Below are 16,102 nucleotides of genomic sequence, written 5' to 3' on the forward strand. Positions count from 1 at the left end.
GAAGCATTTGTATTTCCCTAAGAGAAAAATGGGGCACCTACAGTCCTAGAAGAATGCAAAGGCTTTGGGACTTCTGAACAGACAGGTAGTTTATGCCCAAACTCGAGGAAGTGAGGGACTTAAAAATAACCTGCATAATTTAAGCACATTCTCATGAAGCCAAGGTAGTTTGTGTGTGAGCTCAAAGTTCCTTCCAGGATATATATGGAAAGCAGAGAGGTAGGCTGCCTTGTTTGGAAACTATGAGAAAAGGAAGTCGCAGGGTAATAACTGCACTTGGTTTTAACTTTGGGATATGTTTTTGTGAGCAGCTCTGTGCTCAGTTCCTTTCTGGGTGCCCTTGCTTTAGCCATGCTTGTTCTCCTCAGTATCTCAGGCTGCTCATTTGTCCTAGCAGTCATTTATTTCAGTGACGTATTTGCTTTTTGGCCCTGAAACTTTAAGGAGAGAGAAGGCAATTTATGTGAAAAATCACTTTATCCAGATTAATGACTGCTACGCTTGGCTGTTATCACAGCGGGATTAGCTAGATTTTTTTTTGTTGGAGAGAACAGAAACCTCAGAAATTTCTCCTGTCTGAAACTGTAATTGCAGAGACACACCAGATTGGTCCAGAAAAACGAGTACCTGCATGGAGTCAGAGGGAAAGCTGTATGTGTAGAAGCTGTGGTTGAGATGTGCTTTAATGTTAGCAAGTAATAAGCCACAAATTGCCAGTGGGTTCCCATGAAGAGCCAGCACTGGGTCCCAGAGCTGGGCATTCCTTGCCAAGAGCTGAGTTTGCAGAGGGGGAAACCCTGATATTCATTTCCAGCAGGAAACAGGGAGAGTGTAACTGAACTGCAGAGTTGGTGGCATTATTGAAAGCCTGAAGTCAGAATCTACCCACATGTATAGTTTTAATGCTTTAATAAAGATATACACCTCCTGGTGGGGGAAGGAGCAGGCCTGAAGGAATTAATGTTTTAATCATAATACCTCAGCAAAAGCTCCTTAACTGCAAGGCAGCTTGGATGATGTGGTAAGTTTCTCTTAGGATTCAATGTCAGGATTCAATGCAATAGCTTCTGAGATTTTCCACTTGTCTTGTCTCCCTCCTTCCCTGTGTTGTCAGAGCTGCCACTTGTGCAAGGGGAACTCAGGCCAGACAGACCTTAATCTTTAGAGCATCTCCTGAAGGGCAGTGCATGGGAAGTTCTGTTCTGTTTCTGAAGGGTTTATAGAAGTCACCCAAAAGACACAGCTACCTCAAGTCAGAATGAGCAGAGAGGAGCACCTCAGTGAAAACAGGACTGGTAGATGTAAAAAGTAGCACAGAATGATGCTTGTACCCAACCTATCAGCTAAGGCTCAGATGTATGTGAAGTGCAAAGGAAGGCAAAGACCTGCATGGGATTTATAGGGATGAATTAAAATTCCTTGTGGCAATGGAGGATTTGAACCCGTTCACGCTGGGCCATTCAGTTAGACTTAAACAAAAAAATGGGACAGCTAAATCTATTTCTGGACTCTTAATACATTGTAAGAGAAAAAGTTGTTCATTAACATCCTGGATGAATCTGGATCTTACCTCTGGAGTTAAGAAATCTATCTGCTGAAGATGACAGCATAGAAATAGTTTGAGAAAAATAGTTCTTGGGAGAAACTGCTAGAAATCAAGTACATAAAGCTGTACCAAGGACTACAAATGTACAAATTAAGATTATCAGCCTTTCTTCTATTCCTAAAGCTTGAGGTCTTCCTTGGTTTTCCTTTTGGAGTAGAGTTTTGTGAAGACAAGGTCCAGCTGCAGTTGTTTGGGGTTTTTTTTTGTTTATAATTTAGCACTTACCAGAGCCATGAGTTTCTTCCGGTTTTTTTGGGGGGATTTAACCTCTACTTCCTCCAGATCGTAGGGATACTATTCCTTTACATTTCCACTCTCATCAGCAGTCACAGATGCTGTAGCTTGCCTAGAAGATTGCCAGCTCTTTTGAAGTTCCTCACATGAGCATGAAGGTGTGTATCCTTCCTTTACAGAAGTACTTTACCAAAAATGCTCAAGCAGCTAGAATGCTGTTGACACATAGTCCATAGCTGTCATTTGTAGCATCTAAAATGAAATTGAATCCCATTGTGTTTCTCAGTTCTTACTGCTGCATGTTTTGTGTGGCAAATCGAGTGCAACTCAGACACCTGGATTTCCTTTAGTTTCGTACCGGGTGGACTGCTGTGGCTCAGTGAAGAACAAGTGAAGGACGGGGCCCAAAAAAGTAAGAAAAACTGAATTCATTTAATCAGCTAAAAAGACAAACATTTATTATTGTTTAGGGAGGGAAAAGGAAGATACCTAGATAATTATAGGGTTTTTTAATTTTCCCTCGTAAAATTACTAATGGTGTGAATTCTTTAGACATCGGTTGTATCAAGTGTTTGCAGGCTTCATTTATTATCTACTAACCAAAATTAGCATTGTAGAACCAAAGCAATACCAAGCTTTTCTCCTACATTTCTGTTGAGAACACTGTGTTTATTCAAGATTTTTAGAAGCAAGTCTCTGGAAACCCCTGATTGCTTCAGAAAAGGATTCCCCTTTACACTATACAGCAGGCACTGAAACCATGATACAAAATTTATTTTCATGCTAGAATTGTTTTGCATAACATTGTGCATGCATTTTACTCAGTACTAAATTGCATACAATGCTGTTGTCTTGTTTCTTAAACTTTGAGACCATTTATACTTGAGTATTTTCCTGATTTTGTACTATAAGTCCCAGTTTTAAAATAACACCTCTTTTGTTTAAAATTCATACTGATTACTTAATATGAACAATTTATGAAGGGTCTTTACGTTGGAGCTATACATCAATAAAATACAACATAACCAGAGCTGGAAAATGAACCAGCTGTTACTGTCAGGTCCGAAGGAAGGTCCCATGTGTCACAAGCATGCCAACAAAAACAGACAGGAAAAAGTTTTTCTTATTTTTATACACTTCTAGTTGGATTAAAAGTTCTTGATTTCCATGTCGGTGTGATGAACTGTGAAGGCGTGGTCAATATGACCGATGACTGCCTGATTGCACTTTTTAAAACCATTACTCTGTATCTTGTATACAAAAAGAAGCGATCCATAGCAAAGAAATGTACAGTTTTATAATGTTTTACATTTTGGCTACAACAATGTATGTAAAAGTAAAGAGCTTTGAAAGAAAATATATAACTTTGCTTTTTTTTTTTTTCTCCTTAATCATACATTTGCAGTGTTTCTCATGTGTGTGTTTTGTTGTTGTTGGTTTTTTTTTTTCTTTTCGTTTTTATCTTCATGCAATTCATGCTATGGAACAAAAAAATAGATTAAAAAAAAATCTTCTACAGTTTTGTTACATTTTGGCCGTAGAAAAAGCCTGCATCTCTAGTACAACTCCAGAACCACGAAGAATCATCCATAAAACCTGCATGGAGCGAGTTAACTTTGTCCAAATGAGAAGGTCTTCTATGCCTGCACAGTTCCACACAGATGTTTATTAGCCATCAATGTTCATCTCCATCTTGCCTTGTCAGGTCACTCTGACTGCCTCTGTTGGCATATATTTAGCAATGACTGGACTTTCTTTGCAAAGATCTGCATGTAAAGAATACAATCAGTACTTGAGCTTCTTCCCTGCGCTTTTCACATCAAGCTTGGCATCTTAGTTTTAAAGGAAGGAGGAAAAGGTGAAATAGCTACATGCAGAGGCAGCCATATTCTTCTTCAACAGGATTTTTTTTCCATGCAGTCAGCCAGACTGAGACCTCTCTACAGTGTGTCTGAGTATTGCTTTCAGCTTAATAGGTGCCCATGCAAAGTTTCATCCTACTGTGCTCGTTTGCTCAAACTCCTGCAGGGTTCCTATGGCTCAAAAATATCCTGAGAAAAGCAAAATCTTCCATCGTTGGCATGTTTCAGCATCGACTAAATGCCTAACCCATTCCATACAGAGCCAGTAGATCCACCATTAGCCAAAATAAGCACATACTAGCAGGATGCACCAGGAAGGAAACTATCTGGTGCATCTACCCTTCATCCTATGTACTGATACCATGCAGCACGTATGGCCCACCAGTACTACGCCAATGCCTGCCTATTGTCATCTGAGTGCTATTTAGGAGTGTTGTCACCTAGCATCAGTAGTAACACCGTTTCCAGCAGGTGCTACTGTGAGACATTGCATCTTCAGACTTAGTCACCTGGACTATATGCAACATAGCATAGGCTAATTGAAAATAAAGCTTTTTAGACCATTCTCTGCTACTGATCCATGCTACAAAATAGATGGGATGGGAGACCAAGAACGTCTCACTGGACTAGGAGAGCTGTAGGGCGCAGACACTGAGGATAATCCTATCGCTTTTCCACTTATGCCAGCTATGCTGTTAAGGCTCCGTGACATTTCGTAACCTTCATTTAAAAGAAAAATGCAAAGTACAGCATTGGATCAATGACAGAATGGACTAAGAATGAGGTCAACATTGTAGCCAGTTCAATAGCATCTGCATGCACGGACATGCCGAGAGTAGTATCGCTTGCAACGTGACTCAGAAGGCCGTTGAAATACAGAGCAAGTTTAAAATATATACGTTAAAACAAAAAATTCAGCATTTCTCAAGGATGGTCAGGCTATGTAATTGATCCTACAGGCAGCAACATGGTTGTACCCTAAAAAAAAAAAGAGTCAGTGGGAGGGATTTTCTGGGTCTCTGTCATACACTCAAGCATACCTCTCCCTTCCACTTCATGCATTTTGACCTCAGGCAAAATTAAGGTTTCTGGTATCTTTGGGGACAGGAGGGGGAAAAGGCAGCAAAATCTATAGAATTTATTTTGTTGCTATAGAGATACTACTCCTTTGTTCTCAGCATCTTAAAAAAATAAAACAAAAAAAGAAAACCAAAACAAAATTGCATGCATTCACTTTCCCTCCCTCCCTCCCCCCTTCTTTTTCATACATGCATGTAAACAGCTCAGCAAGTGTACAGAGAGTTGCACAAACTATGGATGAAATTCTGTTGGAACAACAATTAAGATGCTCTCAACGTGTTTCAAACAGGCCAACAATATGCTGACGTATATTACTCTTTAGCCAACCAGCCTCTGTTTCATTCAGTAACGAGAGGCGGTTGCAGTGCATCGTGAAAACCATACATTCCCCATCCCAAAGGATGTGCCATTTGGAGTGTTCCCCTGATCCACTGGAACCACCTGAACTCGCCCAGGCTGAATGAACACGGCCAATGCTTATCCAATACAGAATCAAGTAAAACGCTTTGCTACAAAGGTAAATTTTAGAGGATATACTTTCATATGAAAGTCTTGTGGTCCTACTGTATCTTTGTTGATGATAAGCTTTAAACTTATAAATACATACACTATCTATAACTGGCATTACTATAACTATTGTCCATCATACAATGGCACATGGGAATTCTATACTCCATACTCAGTGTATGGTTACATCATACAATCTTTGCAGTTTTAAAATATTGACTATATCATATACTATATACAGTACACCAGTGGTAAACACTGATTCAAAGAGAGAGATTTCCTTTCCAATCTTCCCATTCCTTATCAACTTTGATGCATATAGATGTAATTCTAATTTTGATTTTTATGGTTTCCTCACATTGAATGATTTAAGCAAAAGAAACTATTTTATGAAGGGAAGTTTTGGGTTTTTTTCATGTGATTTGGCTTCTGTTGCTAAACAGATTATTCTGACCATTAGCAAACTAAAATGCAGTTACTTCTGAGAGACTTGTAGCTGTCAGAAGTCTGAGAAACTAATAATGATTTATTTATGAAAGGATTTTAGGTGGATTATTTTCCAATTGTAAGACACCTGTGCCACCAGATGTTCTTGTATACTTTTCTTTCTCTGTTGAACTGAACAGCTATGAATATCCAAATAATTTGTTTTAGTGCCCTCTTAAGGTAGCCGAATAATCATTTCGTATTTCTTGAGGATGTTTTGCTTTTGTGTTTAATCTTTTCTGTCTGCCACCTCCAAGTCTAAGCTCCTCAGAGTCTGGTAAGATCTGTGAGCTTTCCAAGTGGCAAATCTTCATTGCTATGAAATGTTAATTGGTCTCTCCTTAGCGGATGGGCTAATTTAAGGACATAGTAGAGCATCCTTCACTAAAGCTTACTGCACCAGCTGGGGTGGAAGACTCAACTGCCTAGCATAGCTGCATGGGGTAGTTACAGCTCCTCAGGCTTTTCTTTCTGAAAGAAATAGGTTAGAAACTCCAAATGCAGACATCAGGTGGTGGTTTCCAGCCCAAACGTGCATCTCTACAGCAAGCGCACTATCGCGTGCTACAGCTACGGCTGACTTTCTCTTACTTATGTCACACGGTTGCTAACTACATGGTTCCAGGGCCCCAGCTACATACCCTTTCTTATTCCTCCATCAGGCGGGCAGGGATATTCCCCGGTTGATAAGAGGAAGCAGGGTCCATATCTCTCCCGAGTGCCAGAGCGGGTAAAGGGCAGGCCCTCATCAGGCGTAATAGCCTGGTCTATGTGGGGACAGTCTTCGTTTGCCAGCGCCGCCTTGGCCACCTCACCATTCAGTTTCGAATCTTCAAACATATAAGCAGAAGGCTATTGAAACACTATGCACTGTTTATTAGAGTTCCAGCTGCAAATTAAGGGTGCACAGCTAAAGACTTCTATAGCGACACTATAAAAGGTAGCACATCTGTCCTAGACACTGCGTTCATGTGCACTGCACCGAAATGAAATAAAGTCTGTTAAAGTGGGAGGAGAAACAAAACGTGATCACGTTAGGTGTAACAGCAACCACCTGTACGTCCGCACAGATCTCAGAAACAGACGTGCATTGGTTCCTAGTCCTGTGAGCAGAAGACTGCGGTTAGAAATCAGATTATGTTTTCGCATGACATCGGATGGTGCATGAATGACCTGTTTGTCATGAAGCCCTACTGTCACTCAGAGCTTTGGAGAGGCAGTGGACTGTGAGTTGTGTTTTGCTATTTGAGTATATTCTGTTTGTGCTCATTTATACCCGTGTGCAATATTACTGAGGGGGAAACTCCTGCTCTTCCCCTCCCCAAAATTTACCCAGATGGTTTTATAGCAGTTCTGGTATCAGTCATGCAGAATGGCTGTACACGTTCTAGACACACAGAGTACATTACGTATGGAAATACAACAGCAGAATGTGGATTTTAAAAAAACCCCAATCCATTTTCTGATGTTCTCCTTTGAAACACACACAGTATTTGCAATGCCAGCACAGGACACTACATACAGAAAACACTACAGCAGGCCATGAATTTGGAAACTAGGTAAGAGTAAAATTCACTCTTGGCTGTAAATAATGAAAATAGGTTGTCAGATTTCCCCACTTTACTCCACACATTCCCATGAGGATAGACTGAGAATCTTATGTTTTCTCTGTGTGACTGGTTTTGCATTTATAAAACAATTTAAAGTGCTATTTAGTGTAGGATTTGTTTTAGGGTTTTAAAGTGCAAATTAGTGTATTGAGAATATACTCGAAATATGGCACAGCTCGATATGAGTATTTTGGTTGAAGGGAGGGAAAAAACAGTCAAAATGTGCTTTCCAAAGCTTCACAAATGCTGAGATATGTTAACTGAGTGGTACTGGCAGCATCCTACACCTCGGTTGCATAATGCTTATTACCTAGACACTGTAAGGCAATGGGTGATCCTGCACATCTTTAACGAAAGACAAACTCGACAGACTTAATTTCAGTGCCTCTTCTGGATTCACATACTACCTCGTTCTGAACTCTACATAACATTCTCATTTATTTTTCAGTTATTTTGAAGCCACGTAATAAAAAAGAGCCCAAAAGAAAAAACAATACATTATGTAGGGTTTGGAGATATGACTCTGATCCTCTGATAGACAACATAGATGAGTAGGAGGCAAAAGCATTTTCAAGTTATATTTGTTGCTTTGCACACACACACACACACACACACACACACACACACGGATGTATATGACACATACTATGCATCTATCATGCACCAGTAATTGCATTTTATGCCTTTATTTTTCTTCTATTTAGATGTCACAGGTTCGTCACGACATAAACAGTCTTTTCTGCAGATCTCACCTCTGCCTCCTTTTTTGCCTCTGTGCAGAATCAGCCAATTATTTCCCCAGAGAGGGAGGTAGTAATGTCTTGTTTTGTGAGCAACGAAATAATTAGGTCTCTCAATACATTTTAAAAAATGGCAAAAGCTATAGGTGCATTTTAATACTGATGGACACTAATTGCAATCGGATTTTAAAGTTTAAAGGTTCCACTGAGTTGCAGTTCCTTTCTGTTCATAATACTCACTGCTGTTTTATACCACTCTGCACAAAAACCTGGCACGGCTGCCATAGTAACCGTGACATTGCAGGTACTGAGCTGTTGATTTAAAAATCACTTAACTGTGTTTGGGGAGAGCTGCAGTCCTCCTGGGGATGAGTAAAGAACTGGGCTGCTCCATAAGCCTCTACTGCTACAAGCTGATGGTTCTAATCCTGAAATGAGGGAGGCAGCTGTGTCAGCAGAGCTCTGCACTGAAATCTCTGAGACTCCCACTGCTACTCCTGAGCCTAGGCTTGCAAACTGAATTGCAAGTGATGGAGGGGGAACTGGTCTGTTTCTGGAGCCCAAAACATCTCTGAGCAGAGTGGTTGTGGGTCAGGCTGCTCATTGGTAACAGCCACTGATCCTTTTGGAAGCAGTTTGCAGGCTCTTTTGTGCTTGAATGGCAAGAAAATTGACCTTTGAATTAATTTCTTAAATTGCATTATACATCCCTAGGAACTTGAGCTGAAACTTGCTCTTGCAGCCCCTCAGGGTCCCTTAGCACTGATGATTTTTTTTCTATGCTTGTTGAAAATCCACAACCTTGTAATTTTATATCTATTTAAGAGAAAGAGAACAGAGGAGCCAAAGCTGTGGACAAGTCACTGAACTGTCCTACTAATGTCCCTTGAACATTCCATGAATGGGTTGTGCCTTAGGGATCACATTCTGGGTAGCAATGCTAATCCACAATGACTATTTGGCTAAATATTTAGGAAGCAGAGAAACTGCCAGCACAGAAGACTGCATCTATTGCTGGTGTATAGAAGTAAGTAGTGTTAAGTAGAGTTGTTGTGTTCCAAACCACTGGCTGCAGCACCTAATCCTCTGGAGGTAGGACTCAGCGATCACATGGTGTGTACTATGTGATTAGTCTGTTATGGCAATAAAGGAAACATCACTGTTGTCATCAGTCCATGGTTAGAAGTTCCCATTGTTTTGATTAGCAGATCTACATGCTGAAGGATTTTAGGAATACAGTCTAAAGATGAAATGAAATGATGTTACATGACATTGATTTGTCAAGTTTCCATTTGCATGTTTGCTTTTTTCAAGACTGACCTTGTGTTTCAGAGAACTCCAGGTAAAGAAAAACTACTGCAACTGTTGCTGTCTGGTGACTACCAGTCTAGTTGTACTAATGACAACTACTAGATGCTTGAAACTTCTAAGGCTTGATTCTGGCCTACCAAATTCACATGAGCCTTTCCATCCCTGCTAGCAGAATCTGAATTAGACTTGTACAGCATTTTTTATTCTTTAGGTTCTGTTCCATGAAGAAAAGTCAATGTTATCATCTCTGTTTTACCGATGGGTAACTTGCCTACTGCTATGTAAGAGGTTATTTACAACAAAATCTTCTGACTCTCAGCTTGGCACCTTATCTTCCTAATTGTCCTATCTGTGAATACCTAGTTAACTCCATCAGCTTTAAACATTCTCCTGCAGAGACTTGGCTGAGAAGCTAAAGAAAGTATTCAGCATATTTCCCAGGTGAGTAGTTTGCTTCACAACTACCTCATTTGTGTGGTTTCTGTTTGCTTTTTTCCCTCCTTATCTCATCCATCTCCACTTGCAAGAAAAGTACTATTAAAATGCCTCAGGTGTTTCCAAACAAATACTGAATTTCAAAACTGGGGGGAGGGATTCTGAAAAAAAAATCACAACTGAGGAGCACTGCTAGATTTTGCATTAGTATACTCTGCTTATGGTGGAGAAGCACAGTAGAGACTGCCCATGTACCTGCTGCTGCATGGCTCAGCTCTTTTGTCACAGCAAATGGTTGCAAACTGTCATAGTGGTTTTACTGGTGCTGCTGGTTTTGATTATAAGCCAGAGTCTGACCCTGAATCTCCAACTATTTGAACTGCATCTTATGTTCAGAGTATCAGTGGACATATATTTATTGAGCTCAATCTATGCTTGGAAATGTGGCACTTGTACAGAAATGGTTCCTGCACCGGCAAAGTCACCCCAGTCCTCTTCCCTTAAGCAAAGAGCTGCTAAGAAACAAGTTCCTGGTCTGCCCTTCCTACCTTAGATATCTTCAGAAATTATGTGTGGGCCAGGGATGTTCGCAAGTCACACTACTTTTGAGCTTGTGCAGTGGTCACTTACCCCAAAGACTGGATGAGTTGAAAGGCACTCTCAGGGTGGACCATTTTCAGTGTTTACAGGATTGGAAATCCAATTCCTTTTCTAGTCCTTATAGAAACTTCTGTAGGTTGTAACCACTTTGACTGAAACAAGGCTGAGAGAAACTCCACAAATCATAGCATGGTATCCATGCATAGTAACCCATGAGCCAATAACTGACTACAGGGATCATGGCAGATTCTTTCACAATGTGCTAAATAAGTTGGGGTCTTCCCAGCCCTTGATCAGAAACACAGCAATTGAGAGACATAGTGCTGTCTCTTCAGTCACATTAGGTCACTAACAATCTCTTCCAGAAGACTTCCTCCTGACTACCCTTGTTTAAAATCTGAAAGAGACAAGGACACAGCTTGAGTACGTACAACTTCCTTGAGTAGCCATTTGCCACTCCACAAAAGCTTGGGTGACTTCAAGCCTCTGCCTCTGTTACAAGGGAAGGGGCTGACAGGCAGGAAAGAGGCAGGAGCAGAGGAGTGCAAAGCAGGGCCAGAACTAAGAAAGTAAATAATTGCTTAAAAGATGAAGATCTTGCTACTGGGTAAACTTTGTCTGACTAAATTACATTCCACACACACCTCCCATGTATACCTAAAAATGAATCTACCACTTGTCTAGATCTCAACTGTGCTCTTATCGTTCTGATCCCAAACCTGGGATTGCTGTTATTACTGTCTGTGGATAGTCTCACTCCTGGTCAATTGAGAGTTCTCATTCAGAACTTGAGGGTTGTTTTCATTTGCTCATTTTAAACCCATCACTAACCCTAACATGCACAGTAGCTGCCTGAAGTGTCTTATGAAGAAGGATTTCCATGAGGCTCCTAACAGCAAAGACCTTTAATCCAACTAGATCCCTGAAGAAAGTATTGGTATGTATTCCACTGTGTTAATTACCCTTCTGTTTTTCAGTCTCTTGCACTTTTCTGGTGATGTAAAAGGGCTGTTACTGTGGCAAACATTAGCTGTGTCATACTATGCTGGCAATGGGAAACTCTTCTTGGTATGATGGGTTTCCCTGGCTCTTCAGTTAGTGACAGACTGGTACAGGAACAGAGGTATCACAGCTAAGGTGAGGGTGGAGTATTGCTGTACTTCAGCTTTTCTTAGCTACAAGCTGGAAGTGGGAAGTAGAGCAGCCGTAGTGCTGCTGGAGGACAGATTTCCCCCAGCTGTCTTTATTCTAAAAAAATGCAAAGATTTTACACTCCTTTTTGCATCCTAGTTTTGCAGAATCACTTTTGGCTGATACTTCTTGTGATAAGCAAGTGATTGTAATGAAGTTAAGAGTATGAATCCAAGTATTCAAAGATATTTACTTTGATTTGTGGAGGAGCTTAAGAGCTATTCATAATCTGAAAATGCCCATTGACTTTATAGCCTTAGATTTCACTTCCCAAGTCAGCCAGCTAGGGAGGATGTCCTGCTCTGTTGTTGGTGAACAGAGGGGTGATCATAGAATCACAGAATCATCAAGGTTGGAGGAGACCTCTAAGATCATTGAGTCCAACCATACGTGGGGGATATGATGGTTGGAGGCCATCTGGGGCATAGCGATCACAAAATCAATTTTTGATTCTTGAAGAGTAAGGAAGGAGAATCAGCAGAACTGCTACCTTGGACTTCCAGAGGGCAGACACTGAACTGTTTAGGAGCCTGGCTGACACAGTTCCTTGGGAGGCAAAGGAGTCAGGAAAGCTGGACATATTTCAAGACGGAAATCCTAAAGGTGAAGGAATAGGCTGTCCTTACGTGCTAAAAGAGGAGCAGGTGAAAGAAGATCAGCCTGATTGAACAGAGAGCTTTGGCTGGAACTCAGGAGAAAAAGGCAAGTTTATCACCCTTGGAAGGCAGCTCAGAAGGACTACAGGGATGTCATGAGGTTATGCAGGGAGAAAACTAAAAAGGCCAAAGCCCAACTAGAACTTAATCTGGCCAGTGCCATAAAAGACAATAAAAATGTTTCTATAAATACATTTGGAACAAAAGGAGGGCTAAGGAGAATGTCCATCCTTTATTGGATGTGGGGGGAAAACACAGTGACAAAGGATGAGGAAAAAGGTTGAGGTATTTAATAGTATATTCAGTTGTTGTCTGGGTACCCATCCCCTGAGCTGGAAGACAGGGACAGGGAGCACAATGAAGCCCCTATAATAAAGGGTCAATGGTCAGTGATCTGCTACACCACTTAGGAACTCACAAGACTATGGGGCTGGCAGGGATACAATCAAGGGTACTGAGGGAGCTCATGGAAGTGCCCACCAAGCCACTTTCAGTGATTTATCAGCAGTCCTGGCTTAATGGAGGTTGGCAAATGTGATGCCCAGCCACAAGAATGGTTGGAAGGAGAATTTGGGGAACTACAGGCTTGTCAGCCTGACCTTAGTGCCCAGGAAGGTCATGGAGCAGGTCATCTTGAGTGCCATCATATGGCATGTGCAGGGCAACCAGGGGATCAGGCTCAACCAGCATGCTTTTAGGCCGATCCTGCTTGACCAACCTGACCTCCTTCTATGACAAGATGACCATCTTAGTGGATGAGGAAAATGTTTTCCACAGTGTTCTCCTAGAGAAACTGTGTTCTCATGGCTTGAATGGGTGCACTCTTCGCTGGGTAAAAATCTGGCTGGCTGGCTGGGTCCAGGGAGTGGTGGTGAATAGTTAAATCCAGTTGGGGGCTGGTCACAAATGGTATTCCCCAGGCCTCAGTATTGGGGCCAGTCCTGTCTCATGTCTTTGTCAATGCTCTGGACAAGGGGATGAAGGGCACCATCACTCAATTTGCAGGCACCACCACAGTGGACAGGAGTGTTGATCTGCTGGAGGGTAGAAAGGCTCTGCAGAGGGATCTGGACAGGCTGGATTGATGGGCTGAGGCCAATGGTCAACAAGGTTCAACAGGTTCAACAAGGTCAAATGTTGGGTCCTGACCTTGGGTCACAACAACCCCACACCTGGAATCCTGTGCCCAGTTCTGAGCTCCTCACTACAAGAAAGACATTGAGGTGCTGAAGCCACTCCAGAGAAGGGCAATGGAGCTGGTGAAATGTCTAGAGGGTAAGTCTTATGAGGAGCAGCTGAGGGACTGAGGGTGTTTAGTCTGGAGACAAGGAGGCTCAGGGGAAACCTGAAGGAGGCTGTAGTAAGGTGGGATTCAGTCTATTCTCATAATTTACAAGTGATAAGACACCAGGAAATGGCCTCAAGTTGTGCCAGGGGAAGTTTAGATTGGATATTGGGAAACATTTCTTCACCAAAAGTATTGTCCAGCATTAGAACAGGCTGCCCAGGGAAATGGTTGAGTCTCCATCCCTGCGGATATTGAAAAGTCATGTAGATGTGGCACTTAGGGACACGGTTTAGTAGTGGTCTTGGTAGTGCTGGGTTAATGGTTGGACTTGATAATCTTAAAGGTCTTTTCCAGCCTAAATGATTCTGTGATTCAATGATTTCTCTCTGAGATGCTGCATGAAATAGAAATATTTACAGTTCAGTTCCCTACTCTCTTGAGTCTCTTTAATTCAAATTTCACTCCTGTTAGCGAGTTGTTTCTGATTTAGTTGCCTGAATAGTGTTTGCTGTCCATTAATATTCATTGGCCACTCATCAATTGCATCAGTATAAATCACTGTAATTTTTTTATGTTAGACTCTATCTAATCTCTGCTGTGCTTCTTCACTGACTCAGAGAGGGTCAGAGCATAATAGTGAATCAGGTAGTAAAGGAACTTCACACTGAGAAAAATATGCTTTTCTTGAGTTGGTACAAGGCTACAGTGATTTCTGAGCTAATATCGAATTTCCTGACAATTAAGAACGAACAATAAACTTCATGCCGTTCCTCTAGAAAATGGTCAAAATGTCTACCAACTATTTTTTTAGCATTCTTTCAAAATAGCTTTTGGAGATAATTGGAGGAGATTGTAAACAAAATACTTTGCTCAGGACATCACTCAGCAAATTCTGAATGTCAGACCATCTTTGGCTACAGAAATCAATTTTTATAGGCTCCAGAGGCTCACGCTGCATTAAGAAACGTGGATGCCATGGGTAGGGGCTCAATTTTGTTGTTAAATCCTTAGAGTGAAAGGGATATAACTATAATAAAATAGAAAAAGAATTATGGAGAAGATATATTAAACCACAGACAAAGGATGATGAAATGATGAAATTATGTCTTGGAGTGTATGGTAGGAAATACAGCATAGAGAAGAACAGCATAGAAAATATGGGTTTAGGCCTTTGAAAATGAGCAATGATGTGTCAGCATGAGCACCACTGGTTTTCAAAATGGCAGTGACAAAAATCCTAAATTGGTAGTTTGGGAGTTTTTTCTGCTGGAGAGTAATAAAAATTAATTTTTCCCATGCAGACTATCTGAAAAAAAAAGAAAGTAATTTAACTAAGTAGCTCTATTTTCATACCAAGTACTTACTCTTTGCATTAATACCTTGCATCAGGTTTTGTGTCACAACCTCAGTGAAGTTACCTACAGTCTGTGACATTCCTTGTTCTTTTGCATTAAAGAACTGTATTGTAATCTCCTCGGCTGCCCAACATGGAGCTCAGGTTGATGGAAATTGGAGAAAAACTTCACAGAATAAAATGTGACAGTCTGTAACATACACAAGTCGCAAGCAACGCACAGTAATAACAAGTAAATGTTAACAAACAGAGCGAAAAAGAGAAAGAGAAAAAAGAGAAAATGTGAAGAACATGTAAAAGAATTAAGATTCCTATATAACAACTCAGTTTTAGTTACCCCAATATTCTAAGGCCATTAAAATAAATATATTTATCTAGGTATCATCTTTATTAGTTTCCTGATTTTTATATTACTGCATATTTTGAAAGTTGCTACGAAGTTCTTCTGAGTAGATATCATACTAATGGACTTTACACTGGCATGAGAGCAGAATGTAGTATGCTACATGAATAATGCAGAATCCTTCCAACCCAACCTACCTCTTCAACATTTACTCACCACCGTGTTGACCTGGGTCCCTCCAGAAAGCCGTGTCCCCCAGGAAAGGCACTCCAGTGATGGTGGGGACCACCTCTCCCAGTACTAACTTGGCCAACACAGTAACATCACTCCCAGAGAATATCCCCTTTGAGAGGTACTATTTCTTGAAGTGAGGTGACAGTGTGTTGGCTGACTACCTGCTGGTACCACTAGAGGAATACAGGAGCTCTAGTAAAGTAGATCCAGTGCATCTTGCTATTAAAGGCATTATCGGATATGTGCTTAATGCAGTACTGAGAACTGTTGCTCCTGGAAATGCTGCATTGCAAAGAGCTCTGGAAGATCCTTCCTAGTTCTATCCTGACCTTTCTGGGGTTTCACTTATACCTATCCTGAACTTTTGAGAGTCTCACTAACACCATGTTCTGTTAGAATGCACAGAGTCACCGACAGGTCAGGTAGAGGTTGCAGAAAAATGCAGTCAGGTGAATCATGTTACAATCTTATATTACTGCTCTGACTGAGGAATACAGTATGATGATCTGTACAGTATGGAAGGTGTCTGAGACATGGAACATGGATGAATACAAAGAACAATGAC

General features: G+C 41.1%; 1 protein-coding gene across 1 annotated transcript in view; it reads right to left on the bottom strand.

Annotated features, from left to right (window-relative positions):
- Positions 1 to 2,476: 2,476 nt before the first annotated feature.
- KCNC1 (potassium voltage-gated channel, Shaw-related subfamily, member 1) overlaps positions 2,477 to 16,102 on the bottom strand; it is a 112,488-nt gene continuing 98,862 nt past the window's right edge. The window contains 2 exon segments of the mRNA XM_009077370.1: positions 2,477 to 3,606; positions 6,417 to 6,605. Coding sequence (XP_009075618.1) covers positions 3,542 to 3,606; positions 6,417 to 6,605 — 254 coding nt within the window. The 3' untranslated portion in view covers positions 2,477 to 3,541.

Source organism: Acanthisitta chloris, unplaced genomic scaffold (genome assembly GCF_000695815.1).
Source record: "Acanthisitta chloris isolate BGI_N310 unplaced genomic scaffold, ASM69581v1 scaffold2146, whole genome shotgun sequence".
NCBI lineage: Eukaryota > Metazoa > Chordata > Aves > Passeriformes > Acanthisittidae > Acanthisitta > Acanthisitta chloris.